The sequence below is a fragment of the Mytilus edulis genome, chromosome 13 (genome assembly GCF_963676685.1).
Source record: "Mytilus edulis chromosome 13, xbMytEdul2.2, whole genome shotgun sequence".
In the NCBI taxonomy this organism is placed as follows: domain Eukaryota; kingdom Metazoa; phylum Mollusca; class Bivalvia; order Mytilida; family Mytilidae; genus Mytilus; species Mytilus edulis.
The window spans coordinates 48,294,390-48,314,855 of NC_092356.1; the positions used below are offsets into that span (position 1 = coordinate 48,294,390).

At 32.5% G+C, this 20,466-nt stretch overlaps 1 protein-coding gene across 1 annotated transcript; it reads right to left on the reverse strand.

The window, feature by feature from the left end:
* Nucleotides 1–11,350: 11,350 nt before the first annotated feature.
* Nucleotides 11,351–20,456, reverse strand: LOC139500647 (uncharacterized protein DDB_G0284459-like). The gene is made up of 4 exons (XM_071289404.1): nucleotides 20,348–20,456; nucleotides 14,035–15,292; nucleotides 12,873–13,013; nucleotides 11,351–12,250 (listed from the first exon to the last, which is right to left on the reverse strand). Exons 2-4 carry the CDS (start codon nucleotides 15,265–15,267, stop codon nucleotides 12,050–12,052), a joined length of 1,575 nt encoding a protein of 524 aa, XP_071145505.1. The 5' UTR covers nucleotides 15,268–15,292; nucleotides 20,348–20,456; the 3' UTR covers nucleotides 11,351–12,049.
* Nucleotides 20,457–20,466: the final 10 nt, after the last annotated feature.

Sequence of the window (20,466 nt, forward strand, 5' to 3'; positions counted from 1 at the left end):
ACATATTATAACAGGTATTGTTAACATCATCATGCAGTTCACTACGATAACTATATAGTTATTATATTCGAATTTCATCAATAGTTTTTTTATTACTATATTTAGTATATTGTCAAGCATAAAGCGAGAAATAAACAGTGGAATATGCAAGCAGATATACTTATATATCGTCTAATTCTATTTTCATTGTATCTATGTCATCTTTGCATTACCTTTCAAATAAATTTAATTAGTGACATGTTCAAATATGTTACGTTGTTTACGTAAATCCTCAATACTATTTATAGAAATGCATTCCTATTCAATGTTTTTCATGTTTAAATTTACAGATAATTTCATACACAATACAATATATTTCAACTGTACATATATCTTTACTACAATTATTTAAAGTCGCAAACAAGCAGGTTGTAACAAGAGTAGGCATTTTACCATTCTATAAAGAAGGTAGGTTATGTGTATTCGACCTGTATAGTAATATATTTCAGTTACTGACATTGTTTTATCGATCTCGGTGATGATGTTGATTTTCGGTATTTTTAACGCAATAAAAGGTATATGAATATATTGAAACGTATGAATCAGTAGATCTATTAAACCAAATGTAATCTAATGTGTAAATAAAAACAGTTATCTTATTGTTAACATCCTTGTTATTTGGTCTCTAATTGATAGATGTTTGTCTGTTTTTACATTGATTAAGAATATACACAATGTTGACTGTTGTTCCTCTATTTTTGACATTTTTACCAATGATATCTGTTTTTCTCACTTTTATGCTGTCAATATAACGGAATTATATGCGACTGTCATACAAGTGAGAGGTTAAGCTAGCTAAAAAACACCATTTCCTACATGAAGAAATGCCTGTACCAAGTCAGGAATTTGACAGTTGTTTTCCTTTCGTCAGATGTCTTTTTTGAGCTTTTGATTTTGCCTTTTTTTAAGATCTTACCGTTTTGAATTTTCCTTGGACTTCGCTTTTTTTTAAGAATAGACGGATATATGTTTGACCACCATTTTGAAATAAGTATACAGGTCGAATACACATAACCTACCTTCTTTATAGAATGGTAAAATGCCTACTCTTGTTACAACCTGCTTGTTTGCGACTTTAAATAATTGTAGTAAAGATATATGTACAGTTGAAATATATTGTATTGTGTATGAAATTATCTGTAAATTTAAACATGAAAAACATTGAATAGGAATGCATTTCTATAAATAGTATTGAGGATTTACGTAAACAACGTAACATATTTGAACATGTCACTAATTAAATTTATTTGAAAGGTAATGCAAAGATGACATAGATACAATGAAAATAGAATTAGACGATATATAAGTATATCTGCTTGCATATTCCACTGTTTATTTCTCGCTTTATGCTTGACAATATACTAAATATAGTAATAAAAAAACTATTGATGAAATTCGAATATAATAACTATATAGTTATCGTAGTGAACTGCATGATGATGTTAACAATACCTGTTATAATATGTAAGCCTTCTGTTTTGCGATGTTCGTAGACAAGCAACTGCATGAACAGTAGAATAGCGAAAGTTAACGGTTTTCTCCTTTACTTACTACTTGTAACGCATGCGTTCATTAACTATACAGTTTAGATATCGTATTACGATCTATATGGTTTTTATATATATTTAAAAACACGTAATTTACTCCACTTTGCATTCTTACCTATATATATATAATTGAAGTCATATGATAGTTAAAAATATTTCAAGTTTTCCTTTGTTTTTATTAATTCTTGCATGCTAGAATCATTATAACAACAACTAAAGTAAGAACCGAAACAACAAATAATTAAGAAGGTGCGGACGATTGTAGATCATATCCAGGCATAAATAGACTTACTTATAATGAGAGCTTCTGACTTAAACATGATATTTCGCGTGAAAGAATTCAAAAGCGCTTACTTAAATCAATCAGTTCAGAATGCATACAACAAAAGGATCGTCGACATCTCTCGTCAAAGATGATATAAAAATAGACCTGATTTGATAAATATTAGAATGGATTTCGTCAGAAGTAAAGATAATAATACTTTGACTAAAACACAACAGAAAAATATAAAATATGAAACCAAGACTTTAGAAATGTCATGCGTCTGAAGCGTTTTCTTTTGGATATATCTTCATTAGGAGCGCTCAATCCAAATATGTATTAGCCACGAAAGATTAAGAAACCAGACAGTTTATCAAAAATAGAGATAAATTAGAGACTTATTTAAGGTGATCTAATTGCATTTAAGATTTATATGGATGATGCAAAACTTTACGTATAATAGAATATCACCTTGATAACAATGATGATGAAATAGATCATAAACTATAATTAAGTGATGTCACTGCCAAATCTGCAAGATAAACCTGATTCGCGTCTGACGTACAAAATATAAGGCTGGCATGCTTGATGAGATTTTTTTACAATCTCTGGGTAGAATTCATTGCTCCTGCTCAGACTTTGTAAAACGTCATCAGTGTCTGAACAGAAATTTGATGAACCAGGGGTATTTCAAAGAACGTCTTGGTGTCCCTTTTTCAAAAATTTCAGTGGAAGGTATCAAGGCTTTGTTGGTTAATATTCAACAAGAAACTTCTCGAATAATACACGATAATCCCGAAGCATAGATTCTGGGTACTGACGTTGTAGGTCATCTTAATAACGTGTTAGACATATTGGTTCCCAATGCTCGTCATCTCGTATTTTATATAACCCATCGACTTTTTCGATGCGAGCATCAATGATTAGTGTTTTGTCAAGAAATCAGACCCATGCATGCTTAACACGATATCCCATCATTTCATATTTGATCTTCTTAAAATTCTTCCATGATCGAATTATGAATTAAACAAATTTTCGAAGAAATATCAAAATATTAAAAAGGTGTACGACCGTAATTCCGTTTCAAGCAAACATTGACTTACTCAAGATGAGAGTTTAGGCCAACACAGAGGAATATGAATCATCAGACTTCTTCGTATATTGAATTCGGAATGTATACGGCAAAAGAACATCTCTCGTCAATGGTGTTGTAAAATTAAGTAATGATTTTATAGATATATGAATGGATTTGTCGAAAGTAACGACAAAAAAACAACTTTCGATTTAGACATCACAGAAAAAGTACAAATCGTCAAAAAGAAGAGTCATTCTAGTGAGACGAAATCAAGGTTCCAATTCCTGAGCTTACAACGACGACGGACGCCAAGTGATGAGAAAAGCTCACGTGGTCCTTTGGGTCAGGTAAGCTAAAAATGTAAGATTTGGATAGATAACCAAACAGGACGTTGGACCACATGCATGTGTACCATTGGAAGAAAGTATAGAAAAAACTAATCTTTGGAAACAAACAGGCAAATTAACATAGGAAGCGAAGAAGCTGTTCAGGATATCTGAGCTACTCGAGATCAAAAGCGTCATTTAGAATCACTTTATTTGGAATCGGGATGGGAAAAGTTAAAAATCAGAAGGAACAAATATTTTTTTTTAAACTAGAATATGAATATAGATGTTCCAGAACACTTATCATATTTGAAACCTCCTACCTTCACTAAAACAAACAATAAAAATCTACGAAAAGGTTGAAATATATCGTCGCTGTTATGCAAAAACCTCGTATCTCAATTTTTTGTGGAAATCTTTTTATTGATTATTTAGAATTAAATATGTATGTTCCACTGTATGCGAAAATATCTGATCTTCTAACCAATCATTAACCTGAATTCTGACATGTGACGAAAAAGTGTAGTCGGATTGGTGAGACATTTTGTTGTTCGAAAATATCGTATCTCAAAAGAAAAACACACGGCACGGCAGCTGGCATCATAACAGCTACAGTTTACTGAATCAATTTTAGGTTCTCAAAGCTAATAAAGCTTAGAAATAATATGAAAAGCTTTTAAAATACAATATAGGTGCAGACATTTTTGCTCGTCTTGGTAATTTATTGGTTAGAAGATCAGATATTTTCGCATACAGTGGAACATACACATTAAATCTAAATAATCGATAAAAAGATTTCAGTTTTTACTGCCTGGTGTAAAATAATCAAAACCTTAGATACGAGGTTTTTGTATAACAGCGACGATATACCAAAAGTCCAAACTCGAAGCAGAGTTTCCCTTTTATTCCATCTAATATTAAACTGTGGAATTATCTAGATACAAGTATTAGAAATGAACGCTCTTTAAATAGTTTTAAATTTTGAATTAGTCAGAAATATTATTAAAACATTCCCCATCAACACCTTTATATCGCACATGTGTTTAGCATGGATTTGTATCTTAAAAATATTAAACCCAAAGCAATGTGTCCGTGTTGATAGTATTTGGTAATAAACATAATTTCTTGAAAGAAATTCAGTCAACTACTGAACGTAGAAAATAAAATAAAACCTATTGATCTAAAACTCTGATACATGCTAATAGCGTGTACAATCTACGACTTTCCTGTTTGAATTGTTTTACATAAGTCATGTTTGGATCTTTAAAGCTTGCTGTTCGGTGTATGCCAAGGCTCTATACTGAAGGCCTTGCTTTAACCTATAAATGTTTCATTTATACATTGTGCCTTGAATAGAGAGTTGGCTCATTGGCACTCATACCATATCTTATTGTTTATAAGTATATTGATTGCGAATAAATGGTATGTTCTAATTAATTCTATTGGCACTATTTCTTGTACATGTAAATATAAACATATATTGTTTCAATATAATATAAATACTGTGTCTGAAACTTATTCAAACTGTTAGACCTGCAAATTTGTGATAGCAAATTGGTGGTTTTTTTCTTTGACGGGATTTGAATTAATGTTATTACAACTCTGATTACAAATCAAGTTACAGGAATGAATGGTGAATATTTAAACATACCATGCAGTAAAAATCCATACATACATTGGATTAGAAATATGTAACTTTAATGTTTGGATCAGTCCTTTTTCTTTGCTTTATGATTCAACCTGAAAGATTATTCACAGTGTAAGACCTTTAATGTCCAGAAAACAAATATTCACTGAGAGATATGTATACTCTATGGATACCTGTGTTTTGGTATTGCACACGGTCTATTTCTCTGACTGGTATTGACGTCTTTACACTAAATCCATTAGATTTTGGATGTGTACCTGTTTTTTTTGTTGTTGTTAGCTTTAAACTAGCAGTCAGTAACTGTGGGTACTCTCAGATCTGTACTAAAAGCCTTTTTTTTTTTTTATTGTTGTTAGGATGTATAATTACCCTCCTACATCCAGTCTGTGTTTTTGTTACTTATTTTTCTGCTTTGTACCAATCTAATAAATTAAGCTCGTTTCAACTGATTTATAGTGTGTTCGTATGTTGTACTGTTACACCATTATCCAAGGTGAAGGGTTTGTGCTCCATCTAACCTGTTTAACCCCTCTTCATACTGTCTGTGCTTGTCCCAAGTCAGGAACCTATAATTCAGTGGTTGACATTTGTTACTGTATATTATATTTGTATCTTGTTCATTGTTTCTTATTTAAGTCAGGCTGTTAGTATTCTTGTTTGAATTGTTTCACATTTATTATTGCAGGGCCATTTAGAGCAGACTATTCTGAATTGGTTTTGCTTATGTTTGAAGGTTGTAAAATGATTTAAAGTTGTGTAATTTAGTCTCTAGTGGAGAGTTGTATCATGGTCAATTCTACAACATCATCTTATAATAAATATTCAAATTTCTCCATTTTATAAATGCTGCCTTCATCAAGTTAAGTCTTCTGTATGCACTTTGATTGGCTAATAAGACCTAACAACAACCTACAAAATTCAAGGTCAATCACACTACCACGAGACTAATGTTGATTGCCTAATAACATCGAACAACAACCTACAAAACTCAAGGTCAATCACACTACCAAGCGACTACTGTTGATTGGCTAATAGCATCAAACATTGACCAACAAACCTCAAGGTCAATCAGACTACCAAGAGACTACTGGTGATTGGCTTATAACATCTAACAATAACCTACAAAACTCAAGGTCAATCACACTACCAAGAGACTACTGTTGATTGGCTATTAACATCAAACAAAGACCTACAAAACTCAAGGTCAATCACACTACCAAGAGACAACTGTTGATTGGCTAATAACATCAAACAAAGACCTACAAAACTCAAGGTCAATCACACTACCAAGAGACAACTGTTGATTGGCTAATAACATCTAACAACAACCTACAAAACTGAAGGTCAATCACACTACCAAGAGACAACTGTTGATTGGCTAATAACATCAAACAAAGACCTACAAAACTGAAGGTCAATCACACTACCAAGAGACAACTGTTGATTGGCTAATAACATCAAACAAAGACCTACAAAACTCAAGGTCAATCACACTACCAAGAGACAACTGTTGATTGGCTAATAACATCAAACAAAGACCTACAAAACTCAAGGTCAATCACACTACCAAGAGACAACTGTTGATTGGCTAATAACATCTAACAACAACCTACAAAACTGAAGGTCAATCACACTACCAAGAGACAACTGTTGATTGGCTAATAGCATCAAACAAAGACCTACAAAACTGAAGGTCAATCACACTACCAAGAGACAACTGTTTATTGGCTAATAGCATCAAACAAAGACCTACAAAACTGAAGGTCAATCACACTACCAAGAGACTACTGTTGATTGGCTAATAACATCAAACAAAGACCTACAAAACTGAAGGTCAATCACACTACCAAGAGACAACTGTTGATTGGCTAATAACATCAAACAAAGACCTACAAAACTCAAGGTCAATCACACTACCAAGAGACAACTGTTGATTGGCTAATAGCATCAAACAAAGACCTACAAAACTGAAGGTCAATCACACTACCAAGAGACAACTGTTGATTGGCTAATAACATCAAACAAAGACCTACAAAACTCAAGGTCAATCACACTACCAAGAGACAACTGTTGATTGGCTAATAACATCAAACAAAGACCTACAAAACTCAAGGTCAATCACACTACCAAGAGACAACTGTTGATTGGCTAATAACATCTAACAACAACCTACAAAACTGAAGGTTAATCACACTACCAAGAGACAACTGTTGATTGGCTAATAGCATCAAACAAAGACCTACAAAACTCAAGGTCAATCACACTACCAAGAGACAACTGTTGATTGGCTAATAACATCAAACAAAGACCTACAAAACTCAAGGTCAATCACACTACCAAGAGACAACTGTTGATTGGCTAATAACATCAAACAAAGACCTACAAAACTCAAGGTCAATCACACTACCAAGAGACAACTGTTGATTGGCTAATAACATCTAACAACAACCTACAAAACTGAAGGTTAATCACACTACCAAGAGACAACTGTTGATTGGCTAATAGCATCAAACAAAGACCTACAAAACTCAAGGTCAATCACACTACCAAGAGACAACTGTTGATTGGCTAATAACATCAAACAAAGACCTACAAAACTCAAGGTCAATCACACTACCAAGAGACAACTGTTGATTGGCTAATAACATCAAACAAAGACCTACAAAACTCAAGGTCAATCACACTACCAAGAGACAACTGTTGATTGGCTAATAACATCAAACAAAGACCTACAAAACTCAAGGTCAATCACACTACCAAGAGACAACTGTTGATTGGCTAATAACATCTAACAACAACCTACAAAACTGAAGGTTAATCACACTACCAAGAGACAACTGTTGATTGGCTAATAGCATCAAACAAAGACCTACAAAACTCAAGGTCAATCACACTACCAAGAGACAACTGTTGATTGGCTAATAACATCAAACAAAGACCTACAAAACTCAAGGTCAATCACACTACCAAGAGACAACTGTTGATTGGCTAATAACATCAAACAAAGACCTACAAAACTCAAGGTCAATCACACTACCAAGAGACAACTGTTGATTGGCTAATAGCATCAAACAAAGACCTACAAAACTGAAGGTCAATCACACTACCAAGAGACAACTGTTGATTGGCTAATAGCATCAAACAAAGACCTACAAAACTGAAGGTCAATCACACTACCAAGAGACAACTGTTGATTGGCTAATAACATCAAACAAAGACCTACAAAACTGAAGGTCAATCACACTACCAAGAGACAACTGTTGATTGGCTAATAACATCAAACAAAGACCTACAAAACTGAAGGTCAATCACACTACCAAGAGACAACTGTTGATTGGCTAATAACATCTAACAACAACCTACAAAACTCAAGGTCAATCACACTACCAAGAGACAACTGTTGATTGGCTAATAACATCAAACAAAGACCTACAAAACTCAAGGTCAATCACACTACCAAGAGACAACTGTTGATTGGCTAATAACATCAAACAAAGACCTACAAAACTCAAGGTCAATCACACTACCACGAGACAACTGTTGATTGGCTAATAACATCAAACAAAGACCTACAAAACTCAAGGTCAATCACACTACCAAGAGACAACTGTTGATTGGCTAATAGCATCAAACAAAGACCTACAAAACTGAAGGTCAATCACACTACCAAGAGACAACTGTTGATTGGCTAATAACATCAAACAAAGACCTACAAAACTCAAGGTCAATCACACTACCAAGAGACAACTGTTGATTGGCTAATAGCATCAAACAAAGACCTACAAAACTCAAGGTCAATCACACTACCAAGAGACAACTGTTGATTGGCTAATAACATCAAACAAAGACCTACAAAACTCAAGGTCAATCACACTACCAAGAGACAACTGTTGATTGGCTAATAACATCAAACAAAGACCTACAAAACTGAAGGTCAATCACACTACCAAGAGACAACTGTTGATTGGCTAATAACATCAAACAAAGACCTACAAAACTGAAGGTCAATCACACTACCAAGAGACAACTGTTGATTGGCTAATAACATCAAACAAAGACCTACAAAACTGAAGGTCAATCACACTACCAAGAGACAACTGTTGATTGGCTAATAACATCAAACAAAGACCTACAAAACTCAAGGTCAATCACACTACCAAGAGACAACTGTTGATTGGCTAATAACATCTAACAACAACCTACAAAACTGAAGGTCAATCACACTACCAAGAGACAACTGTTGATTGGCTAATAGCATCAAACAAAGACCTACAAAACTGAAGGTCAATCACACTACCAAGAGACAACTGTTGATTGGCTAATAACATCAAACAAAGACCTACAAAACTGAAGGTCAATCACACTACCAAGAGACAACTGTTGATTGGCTAATAACATCAAACAAAGACCTACAAAACTCAAGGTCAATCACACTACCAAGAGACAACTGTTGATTGGCTAATAACATCTAACAACAACCTACAAAACTGAAGGTCAATCACACTACCAAGAGACAACTGTTGATTGGCTAATAACATCTAACAACAACCTACAAAACTGAAGGTTAATCACACTACCAAGAGACAACTGTTGATTGGCTAATAACATCAAACAAAGACCTACAAAACTCAAGGTCAATCACACTACCAAGAGACAACTGTTGATTGGCTAATAACATCAAACAAAGACCTACAAAACTGAAGGTCAATCACACTACCAAGAGACAACTGTTGATTGGCTAATAACATCAAACAAAGACCTACAAAACTCAAGGTCAATCACACTACCAAGAGACAACTGTTGATTGGCTAATAACATCTAACAACAACCTACAAAACTGAAGGTCAATCACACTACCAAGAGACAACTGTTGATTGGCTAATAACATCAAACAAAGACCTACAAAACTGAAGGTCAATCACACTACCAAGAGACAACTGTTGATTGGCTAATAACATCAAACAAAGACCTACAAAACTCAAGGTCAATCACACTACCAAGAGACAACTGTTGATTGGCTAATAACATCTAACAACAACCTACAAAACTGAAGGTCAATCACACTACCAAGAGACAACTGTTGATTGGCTAATAACATCTAACAACAACCTACAAAACTGAAGGTTAATCACACTACCAAGAGACAACTGTTGATTGGCTAATAACATCAAACAAAGACCTACAAAACTCAAGGTCAATCACACTACCAAGAGACAACTGTTGATTGGCTAATAGCATCAAACAAAGACCTACAAAACTGAAGGTCAATCACACTACCAAGAGACAACTGTTGATTGGCTAATAGCATCAAACAAAGACCTACAAAACTGAAGGTCAATCACACTACCAAGAGACAACTGTTGATTGGCTAATAGCATCAAACAAAGACCTACAAAACTGAAGGTCAATCACACTACCAAGAGACAACTGTTGATTGGCTAATAACATCAAACAAAGACCTACAAAACTGAAGGTCAATCACACTACCAAGAGACAACTGTTGATTGGCTAATAGCATCAAACAAAGACCTACAAAACTCAAGGTCAATCACACTACCAAGAGACAACTGTTGATTGGCTAATAACATCAAACAAAGACCTACAAAACTCAAGGTCAATCACACTACCAAGAGACAACTGTTGATTGGCTAATAACATCAAACAAAGACCTACAAAACTCAAGGTCAATCACACTACCAAGAGACAACTGTTGATTGGCTAATAACATCTAACAACAACCTACAAAACTGAAGGTTAATCACACTACCAAGAGACAACTGTTGATTGGCTAATAACATCTAACAACAACCTACAAAACTCAAGGTCAATCACACTACCAAGAGACAACTGTTGATTGGCTAATAACATCAAACAAAGACCTACAAAACTCAAGGTCAATCACACTACCAAGAGACAACTGTTGATTGGCTAATAACATCTAACAAAGACCTACAAAACTCAAGGTCAATCACACTACCAAGAGACAACTGTTGATTGGCTAATAGCATCAAACAAAGACCTACAAAACTCAAGGTCAATCACACTACCAAGAGACAACTGTTGATTGGCTAATAACATCAAACAAAGACCTACAAAACTCAAGGTCAATCACACTACCAAGAGACAACTGTTGATTGGCTAATAACATCAAACAAAGACCTACAAAACTCAAGGTCAATCACACTACCAAGAGACAACTGTTGATTGGCTAATAACATCTAACAACAACCTACAAAACTCCAGGTCAATCACACTACCAATAGTCAACTGGTGAAAATAAACTCATCATAGATACCAGGACTAAAATTTTACATGAGTGCTTTGTCTTCAAAAGACTCATCAGTGACGCTCAAATCCAAAAATGTTTAAAAGGCCAAATAAAGTACGAAGTTGAAGAGCATTGAGGACCAAAAATTCCTAAATATACAATAAATATATAATGGAAGACTAGAACAGTATTTGAAATTTTAATATTTTCTACAAAACATATTTTAAACTGTATACATTTTATACTTTCAATCTACGATTACATGTAGCTTTAATCTACACTATACATATATGAAACTTAATATAAATAACATTTGTACCTGAACTGAACATTCTAGACAATTTTTTCCATGTGGTTTTTAATCAGTTTTAAAAAAAAGGTGAGCTAAACATATGCCAAAAATCTAAACTCAGGAGAATCAGTAGAAATTTTGCAATTACAATTATTAAATGGATGTGCTGTTTTTGTTGAAAAAAATGTTGTTTTAAAACTTGCACCCAAAAAATATTTAACAGAAAAAAAATATCAATGTCCATTAGGACTTTTAAAATTTCTTACTATAACCATATGAAATCTTTTTAGGATTTGAGGTATTAAAGTTTTATTTGAAGTTTGGAATATCAGGTATTTCTTTTTTGGGAAGATATGTATGGTATACTTTTAATTTTAAATGAAATGGAAAATCTTCATTATCTTCAGAGGATATCTGATTCAAGAAATGAAATGGATGTTGGATTTCTTTCTTCCTTAAACATCAGACAAAAATTGAAAACTTCACGTTTAAATCTTTATATGAATTAAATTCAACACATCATTTAAAGTATCTACCATCTGGTACAAAAAAGTCACAAATAATTATAAATCTCTCTAAAAGTTGGTTGCTATCACTTTTTCTTCACACTGAAGTAACTATTATTGTCCCAGACTCTGTTGTGACGGTATAAATCAAAAGCTCTAAAATGACTAGCTGTAGATAAAGATTCTGATGGAGTTGATAGACCAGGAAGTGAAAACTCTCCTTGTTCTTTTTGTAACTCTGTGGTGAAGAATTCCATCAAATCTGGTTCATTGGAATGTTTAACTGTCTGTAAAAAAAAATATTTGATGAATAAAACAAATGATAAGACCATATAAATTCATCTCAACTGTTAGGTTGTAACCACCAGTGTGGCATTTGCTTACCTTTTCAGAGCACCTGAAACCACTATTATTGGTAGTGTTCATGATTCTCAAACTTTAGTTTTTCATGTTGTGTTCTGTTGTTTGTCTTGCGGTTGTTTTCCTTTTTTCCATGATTTTGTCAGTTTGTTTTAGACTTCCTTGTTTGAGTGTCCACTTGGTATCTGTTGCTCTCTTTCAGTTTCAGATAGTTACTAATTTAATAACTAGATATATGCAATGCAACTTTTATGCCATATTTGTATTTGGTGCATGGTACATTTTATGTCTTGCTCTATGCAATAAAATAAAATTGGTTATGTTTTTTCAATTGTACGGGCTGCATTTGAATATTTATATTGTTTACTTTTTTTTTCATACATGTATGTGTGTATTGAAATTTGATACAGTATGAGATATGTAAAGGAATTTTGTTGAAGACTGTATGTTGACTGCTGAATGACTTTTGCATTCCTCTAAAATATACACCAAATCTCCTTTTATTCATATTTATCTCAAATCAACTATATTATTCCCATTACAACATACCTGAGATTTGGGTCTGCTTGTTTTACTTGATACTTTGCTAGATTTAGTCTGCTCCACTTGATTACATAAGTCCTCCACAGGAATCTCCAGGCTTACCAATCCACTAAACATGCTGTCTTTTGTGTTCAGTTTTGATGTAGCCTGTTAAATATAAAGAAATTACTGGTATTTCATCAAATGATAAAAACAACAGATTTATTAGTATAATATTCCTTACTTTAACTTAATGTTGTCTTCAACCACTCTTTAGCATGTACCCAATTAAATTATGTAGATAAGTTAACACAAATTACATTGTACATGTTGTATGTAACAATTACTTAAACTTTTGTGTATTTTCCCCATGGATCAATCCTTCTGTAAAAAGATAGCACATGTACAATGTATTCAATGATTTATAAATACATGTATATAAGCTTTTCCATAAAAAATTGAAAAAGGCAAAACAGGCAAAATGTATAAAAGCACTGATTATTTATCAATTTTTGAAAATTGTAAATCAAATTTGAGATGTATTTTTTCTGGTTTTATTGGGTTTCATGGCTGCTGCATGGTTTTGTATACCATACATTTCTTTACATGTAAGTTCAATTTTTAAGAAAACCTTCTTTTTGATATTGTATGACAAAATAAACATGAAAATCTGAATTAAGTAAACATTTGTTAGTCTTGTATTATTTTAATTTTAGTTTCTTGTGTACAATTTGGAAATTAGTATGGCGTTCATTATCACTGGACTAGTATATATTTGTTTAGGGGCCAGCTGAAGGACGCCTCCGGGTGCGGGAATTTCTCGCTACATTGAAGACCTGTTGGTGACCCTCTGCTGTTGTTTTTTATTTGGGCGGGTTGTTGTCTCTTTGACACATTCCCCATTTCCATTCTCAATTTTATTAAATTACTCCATCAGTGGTTACCATTGCTGTCATAATCATATTCATAAGTTGAAGATTATATATATCTTATTAATATTCAAGAAATATTGTGTCTTTTATCCATGTTCCAAAACATAATTTCATATCACCAAGGGCTTAGGCATCATGCAAAATCTTAAAAATTGATTCTATTAACATGATAAAGCCTTTTCAAATCTTACCCATTTCGTTGACATATTTTTACTTTAAGTTGCAAAATTGAACCTATTTCTATAACTTATTATTACCTTTTCTGTTATTTCTGTTTTCTTAGTATCTGACAGTTGTAATTTCTTCTCTAAAGCTTTTGCTACATCAATTTCACTGTCTTTTATCTGCTGTAGTTCTGTTCGCATCCTTAAAGTACTGTTGTACTCAGGCCTTTTAAACACATGTTCATATTCTGAGTTGTCTGGCATACCATCCGAAAATGGATAATTATAGTCTGATAAAGGAGGCTGTCCAGCCGTCTCTCTTTTTACTTTAACTTTGCGTTTTGGGGCAGAATCTCCTTGACCTTTTATATGTACCTGCTCTTTTTCAGAGTTGGAAGAAGAATCTGGTTTCTTAATGTCTTTATGTTTTGATCTGGTTTCCTGAGTTTTATGATTTTGTATATGGCAGACAGGTCTGGTATCAGTTTGTTCATTGTATATAACTTCAGGTAACACTGAGGTTTGTTCATGTTTACTGATAGTATCTGTCTGATCCTGATTTGTTGATTTTTTGTCAAAATGATCAGCTAATTTCATTTCCTTTGATTGGTCACTGCCATGCAGAGGAACATAAACAGTTTTATTATTCACCTTATTTACTGTATATTGAGTTGGCTTATTTTTAGATTTGTTTTCACTTTTAGACGAGGAATCAATGAGATCCTTAGCATTATCATCACTATACGATGCTGGTTTGTATGGCTTTCCTGGTCGACATCTTGAAAACAGAAACGAAGACTCCTCATCCCCACCCTCACTTGATCCTCTAGAGTCATCCAATTCAAATCTTACCCTGTGTTGACCCTTGAACTTTCCATCTTCACAAACCCCATTTCTTAAATTACTTTTATGTTCTTTATCATTGGGTTCTAAGGCTTTTTCTGGGGTCAAGGTTAAGTCCAAATCAGGGTCAATTAAAGTGTTCCTGTTTATTTTGGTTGGCACAGGGGCATTAAACTGTCTTCCTTGTAGATTGTTAAATTTCCCTGCTGATGATTTTTCAGGAGTTATACAAAGATCTGGATCTGGTCCAACCAAATTGGCAGCTGTTTTCCATGATGGGGCAGGAACTCTGTATAGGGGTAAGGAATCTTCTGAGCTCTCCGATGTATCCCATCCCGGTGGAGGGAAACGACAGTGTGCCTTGTCACTAAGATTTAATAGCTCATACTGTGAAACAGCCCCATGACCTTTCTCAGAGGCCCTTGTTGTAGGAAATCTGTGTGGGAGAGGTTCTGTTGCTTGACAGATGAAATGTGTTGCCATTTTACAACAAAATCTTCATTTTATCCTGTAAAAAAATAAAAGAGAAAAATTACACATCTTTCTTTTTCTTTACAAAAAATAAAAAGAGTATAGAAAAAGGAAGTATCATTAAATATTTCATTCCAGTCTTATCTATACTAAATCAGTGCTAAAAAGTTATTAATGGAGTACTAGTGTGTCCCTTGGACACAAATAATGTCCATGATTAAAATGTGTACATATAAAGGAACATAAACTAATATCAGATAATGTAAACTAATTTTGAGACGTATGGACGATTAGATATGGTAGATCATCATGATCATAGTATAATGTAAGAGTAAAATTTCACTTTTGGAGAGTGTAAAATAAAATTTAGCACCGAACTCATGTTAAATATCAGTTTGGTATGGTCAAGATGTATGGTTAAGTTAGCATACTTTTAAGAGAGTTACTCTCCGTAGCTAGTTATTATGTTATCATATGTATGTGCAAATTGCAGTCTGTATTTAAATTGTTTATTAGTTTGATTTGTTCTCTTGATTTATTGTGACCATAGATGTACATGTGTTTGGAAAATAAAACATTAATTTGAAAAGTAGTTTTACTATTTATGCCAGAGTAAAGCATAAAACTGGGTAAAATTTGACAGACCTGAAATTTCAATATGTTAACAAGCTTTCAGAGTATGAATGGTGATTAAAGTGTAAACAGCACAGGTTAAAAGTCAGGTACATGTATGAACAAAAGTTTTCCTGGATAGACTTAATATGTAAGTGATAAGGCAATTTGAGGTGGTCAAATCAGAAAATCGCTGGGGGCGTCTTTTTACCACAGAATACCACAGTATACTCAGAATATACCACAGAACTACACAAATTACAATAAAACTACTGAAATATACCACAGAAGTTACAGGACATCAAAATTACTTTATGAAATGCATATCTGATAATACCGAATCATAATTTCTTTAACTCAGGTTACACTAATCACATGACCAGCCTGCGCCAAAAAAAAATTTCATCTACTAGTCCAGACACAAAATTTCCAAATTTGTCCCAATATGACCATACAAATTTTGAAAATATTCACTAGTCTGAATCAATTTTTACTAGTCTTGGGCATCGGACTAGTGACTAACGGTGCAGACTGTATGACGATTGGCAGGATAAGATAAACATTATCATAACATTTTTGTTATTTGGCATATTTTTTTACATTTGAAATCTAAAATAAACATTTAAAAAAAATGTTTTTCAATAGCAAAAAAAATTATTGCACGGTTTATTGAATATATTTAACTGATCAATTAAAAGTGTTATTATCTATTTTGTTTTACAATATATTTTAGTGATATTAAGAAATCTGCGAGATTATTAAATATGATGTTTTAATCTTGGATCTTATTTATTATAAAAATTGTATTTTTAGAATTATTCATGTTATTTGACAATACTTATGATAATCATGATAATTAGAACAGGAAGACTGCTATCATCATTCTATTTTTTAATTGCCACCTGATTGAATAAGATAATTCAAATAAATGTATTTGGTGTCTCAGGTGTGAAAATATAAATGACATGTTTATTGGCTTGATTGGTGATTACAGAGAGTGTCAAAATTGGTTAATCTAATTAAATTATGGTACTTTAATTGTGCAGGTGAACTTGCTAAGGTCAACATTAATTTTGGACTAAAAAATATAGAAACTACAGAATAGAATAGAATAGAATATTTTTATTTCCCAAATTACAGGGCCCATAAAGGGCATAAAATCAGATACAATTGATTACCACATGTATATATATGTAAATGTCACATGTATGTATACCAGTTTTTTTTCACTATAAAGTTCCAGTTCAACATTTCTAAATGCATACAAAATTTGGTAAAAATCCGAAATATTGTCAAATAATTGAAGAAGATACACATATATACAACCTAATGTTCAGTGATCATGTGATAAGACACTTGAAACAGTCATCAAACTTGAACTTTTTGACAATTAAAATACACACTTATTATATGTTATTAGTGAACTCAAATATTTAATACTGTCCGTTAACAACTTCAGAATTTTTTTTGAAAGTATTTGAATATTAATTTTACTTATCTTAACATAAAATTAATAAAAAAGGGGCAAAAAAACCTGACAAACTAAATAAATTATGGTCCCAATTACAAATATAGATTAGCCATTCAGTAGGGGGCTTTGTGATATAGTGAGTTTTGTTTCTAAAAAATATAATTTATTTGAATAATATATGTCAAATTACAAAAAGAATAGTCAATACATTAACTGGATAATAATGCCTGAAGTATTAAAATTTTGAAGTTCTGTGGTACATTTTGAGTGTTCTGTGGTAAAATGACGCGCTCGAAAATCGCTCCATACTCAGAATCAAGAAAGGGTTTTATAATTAGTAAACAAAAAGTTATCTTATTAATCAATGAAAGCATTATTCAAACAAATGAATGATAGTTTTGGGATATAACATCACTTGAATCAGTGAATCAAATTTTGTAACCGCCCATCCCTAGATTTTCCATCATCTATCATGGAAAACTGCATGGAATTCCATGGAATATTTTTCCATGGAATTCCATGGAGTATTGGAACCTGTTTTCCATGGAAATCCATGGAAAATAAAAAGAGAAAAAAGGAATTAATAATATTTCCATCTGAAACATTTTCCATGGAATTCCATGGAAAATATTTTCCATGAAGTTTTTCCATGGAATTCCATGGAAATATATTACATAGAATTTCTTTTTCCATGGAATTCCATGGAAATATTTCCATCATTTCCTTTTGAAATGAATTGCTCAAATTAACCTTTTGACAATATACCCTGTTTAACAATATCTGTAATAATGAAGATAAAAAAAACTAGGTGCCATGCTTTTTTCGGTTTGGTAAGGTCTTTTGAGTCTTACAATGGTCAGTAATAAGCAATAGACTCAAACATCATTTTAACCTTTAATTCAAACTTATTTAATGTATTATAATAAATACAACAAACAAGAAAAACTTTCAATACTGGTATATGTTTGCACTGCCTTTATATCAAGAAATTAAGGTTATAAATGTCACTTATGTCAGCACCAGGCTTCAGTAGATCCATCTTGTAGAACAGCATTAACCATTTTATTGGAGTTTCATTTCTTCCTCATGATACCTAAAAATAATTTTACTGTTATAAATAAAGAGATATTCTTTAAATAATGGCATTATTAATAATGGTTAACAACTTTAGTCTTTGTCCTAAATATTTTTTTCCATAATTATTGTATATAAATGTCTTCATTGGTATTTTCCATCTATTTAGAACTTAGTGTTGATCTGCAGTTTGCTGTAAAGATACACTTTTTTTTACTTTTATGGATCTATTTCTCATTGGCAACCAATTTCAACGGATCTTAAATTTTATAACCAAATTACTTCATTAGTGGATTATTAGTTATTATAATACACCATATACAGTTTGTCTTGTCTTAATACCCAATCATTATAATTATAAGTGAAAAATCTACTATAGGTGTTTTCATGATGTTTTTATGTTGAACTAAAGGAGCTTGCACACACTTAAAATGGTAGAATCTAATTCAGTGTACTTACCAAAAAATATGCTCTAAATCCAACAGTCAATGCAAGTCATCAGAGAATAAATCTGCACTATTCGATGTCAAGAACTATTTGGAACTATTTAATCTAAGTCCAATATAATTTAAATTTTGCATTTTGTTCAGGAGAGAAGACATCTTTATTTGTTGCCTGCATATCCATTGCAAGTTCAAATTTTCAATGTGTTGGGGGGTGTATGAGGAGTTATCTGATTTCTTTTAAAAGAGTCACAATTGAATACTGTTATTTACCAAAATCTTGGATATTTTATATATATTTTAATAAAAGATTGTCCATTTATTGTTTATTTACCATTTTTATGTTTTAAGTAATAATAATTGCACAAAAATGTATAAATCCATGTTCTACCCTACATTTGGCCTCACACTGTATGGTCATAACATTTCCTGTCTTCTACACAAAGACCAATGAAAACCAGATGGCACTTTACATTTCTTTCACTGTCTAATTGATGATAAAGAATTAATGTATGTAATTTGTGTACATTTTTTCCATGACTTTCCATCTCAAAAATATTCTAAGTTAAGATTTTATAATGTTTCCATGTTAAAAATATTCTAAGTCAAGATTCCATCCTCTTTTCCATCTCAAAAATATTCGAAGTCCACTTTCCATCTTCTTTTCCATCTACAAATTTTTATTAGTCTACTTTCCATCCCATTTTCCATCCAAAAAGTATTTTTTCCATGGAATTCCATGGAAAGTTTTCCATCTTATCATGGAAAATGATGGAATAAGTAACACATATAAGTTTTCCATCTGACATGAATTATTTTTCCATGAAATTCCATGGAAACTCATGGAAAAAAACAAAATTTCCATCATTTTCCATCATTTTATCATGGAAAAAGTTGAACTGCATGGAAAATCTAGGGATGGGCAGTTTCCAGGGGGTCTCATTGGGGGATTCCGATCCCGGATCCCGCTTACTGTTTTGTCAGATTCCTGTATCCCGCTTACACTATGTACGTAAGCAATTCTCATTTTTTTGTCATTTCCCAGGTCCGCTAGACCTCATTTCCCGTTTTCCCAACACAATAATTTGACTTTCAAGTGTCACGCTTACAAAAAATCAGCAATCCCGCGTCACGCTTAGACCCCAATGAGACCCACTTTCCATTTTTTTTAAGTTATAAATCAGTGTACTACTATAGCTACATGTATGCAATATATAAAGTAGTTGACCTTGTGTTCAAATCAATTTTTCTTAATCTGTTTAAAATATTTTATATAATAATGACATTTAGAATTAAAAATTATATAAACAATACATTTATACAAGTGCAGTAAGTATACAACGTCAACTGTACAACAAGTCTGTGCCTGCAACAGAGTCAGAGATCCACAGCAAAATTCGCCTACGTCAAAAATACCTAGTCGACTTAAGAACGCTTTAAACTAATATCAAACTTGGTCCCCTTTTTTTATAACACTACAGTCGATTCTTACATTCAACATATTAAACAGGAAAGATATTTGAATTTTGTTAACCGATGAGCAACAGTCGCCATCTGTAAACAAAGCAAGGTAATAATCTCTTAAAGGATTGTAAATTCTCAGATACAAAT

What these genes read in the sequence shown, in the direction of transcription:
- LOC139500647 (XM_071289404.1), bottom strand. Translation starts at nt 15,267, where the DNA reads ATGGCAACACATTTCATCTGTCAAGCAACAGAACCTCTCCCACACAGA. An exon ending in AAACAGAAATAACAGAAAAG is followed by an intron (nt 13,014 to 14,034) that starts GTAATAATAAGT and finishes TATATTTAACAG; the next exon opens with GCTACATCAAAACTGAACAC. An exon ending in CAAGCAGACCCAAATCTCAG is followed by an intron (nt 12,251 to 12,872) that starts GTATGTTGTAAT and finishes TTTTTTTTACAG; the next exon opens with ACAGTTAAACATTCCAATGA.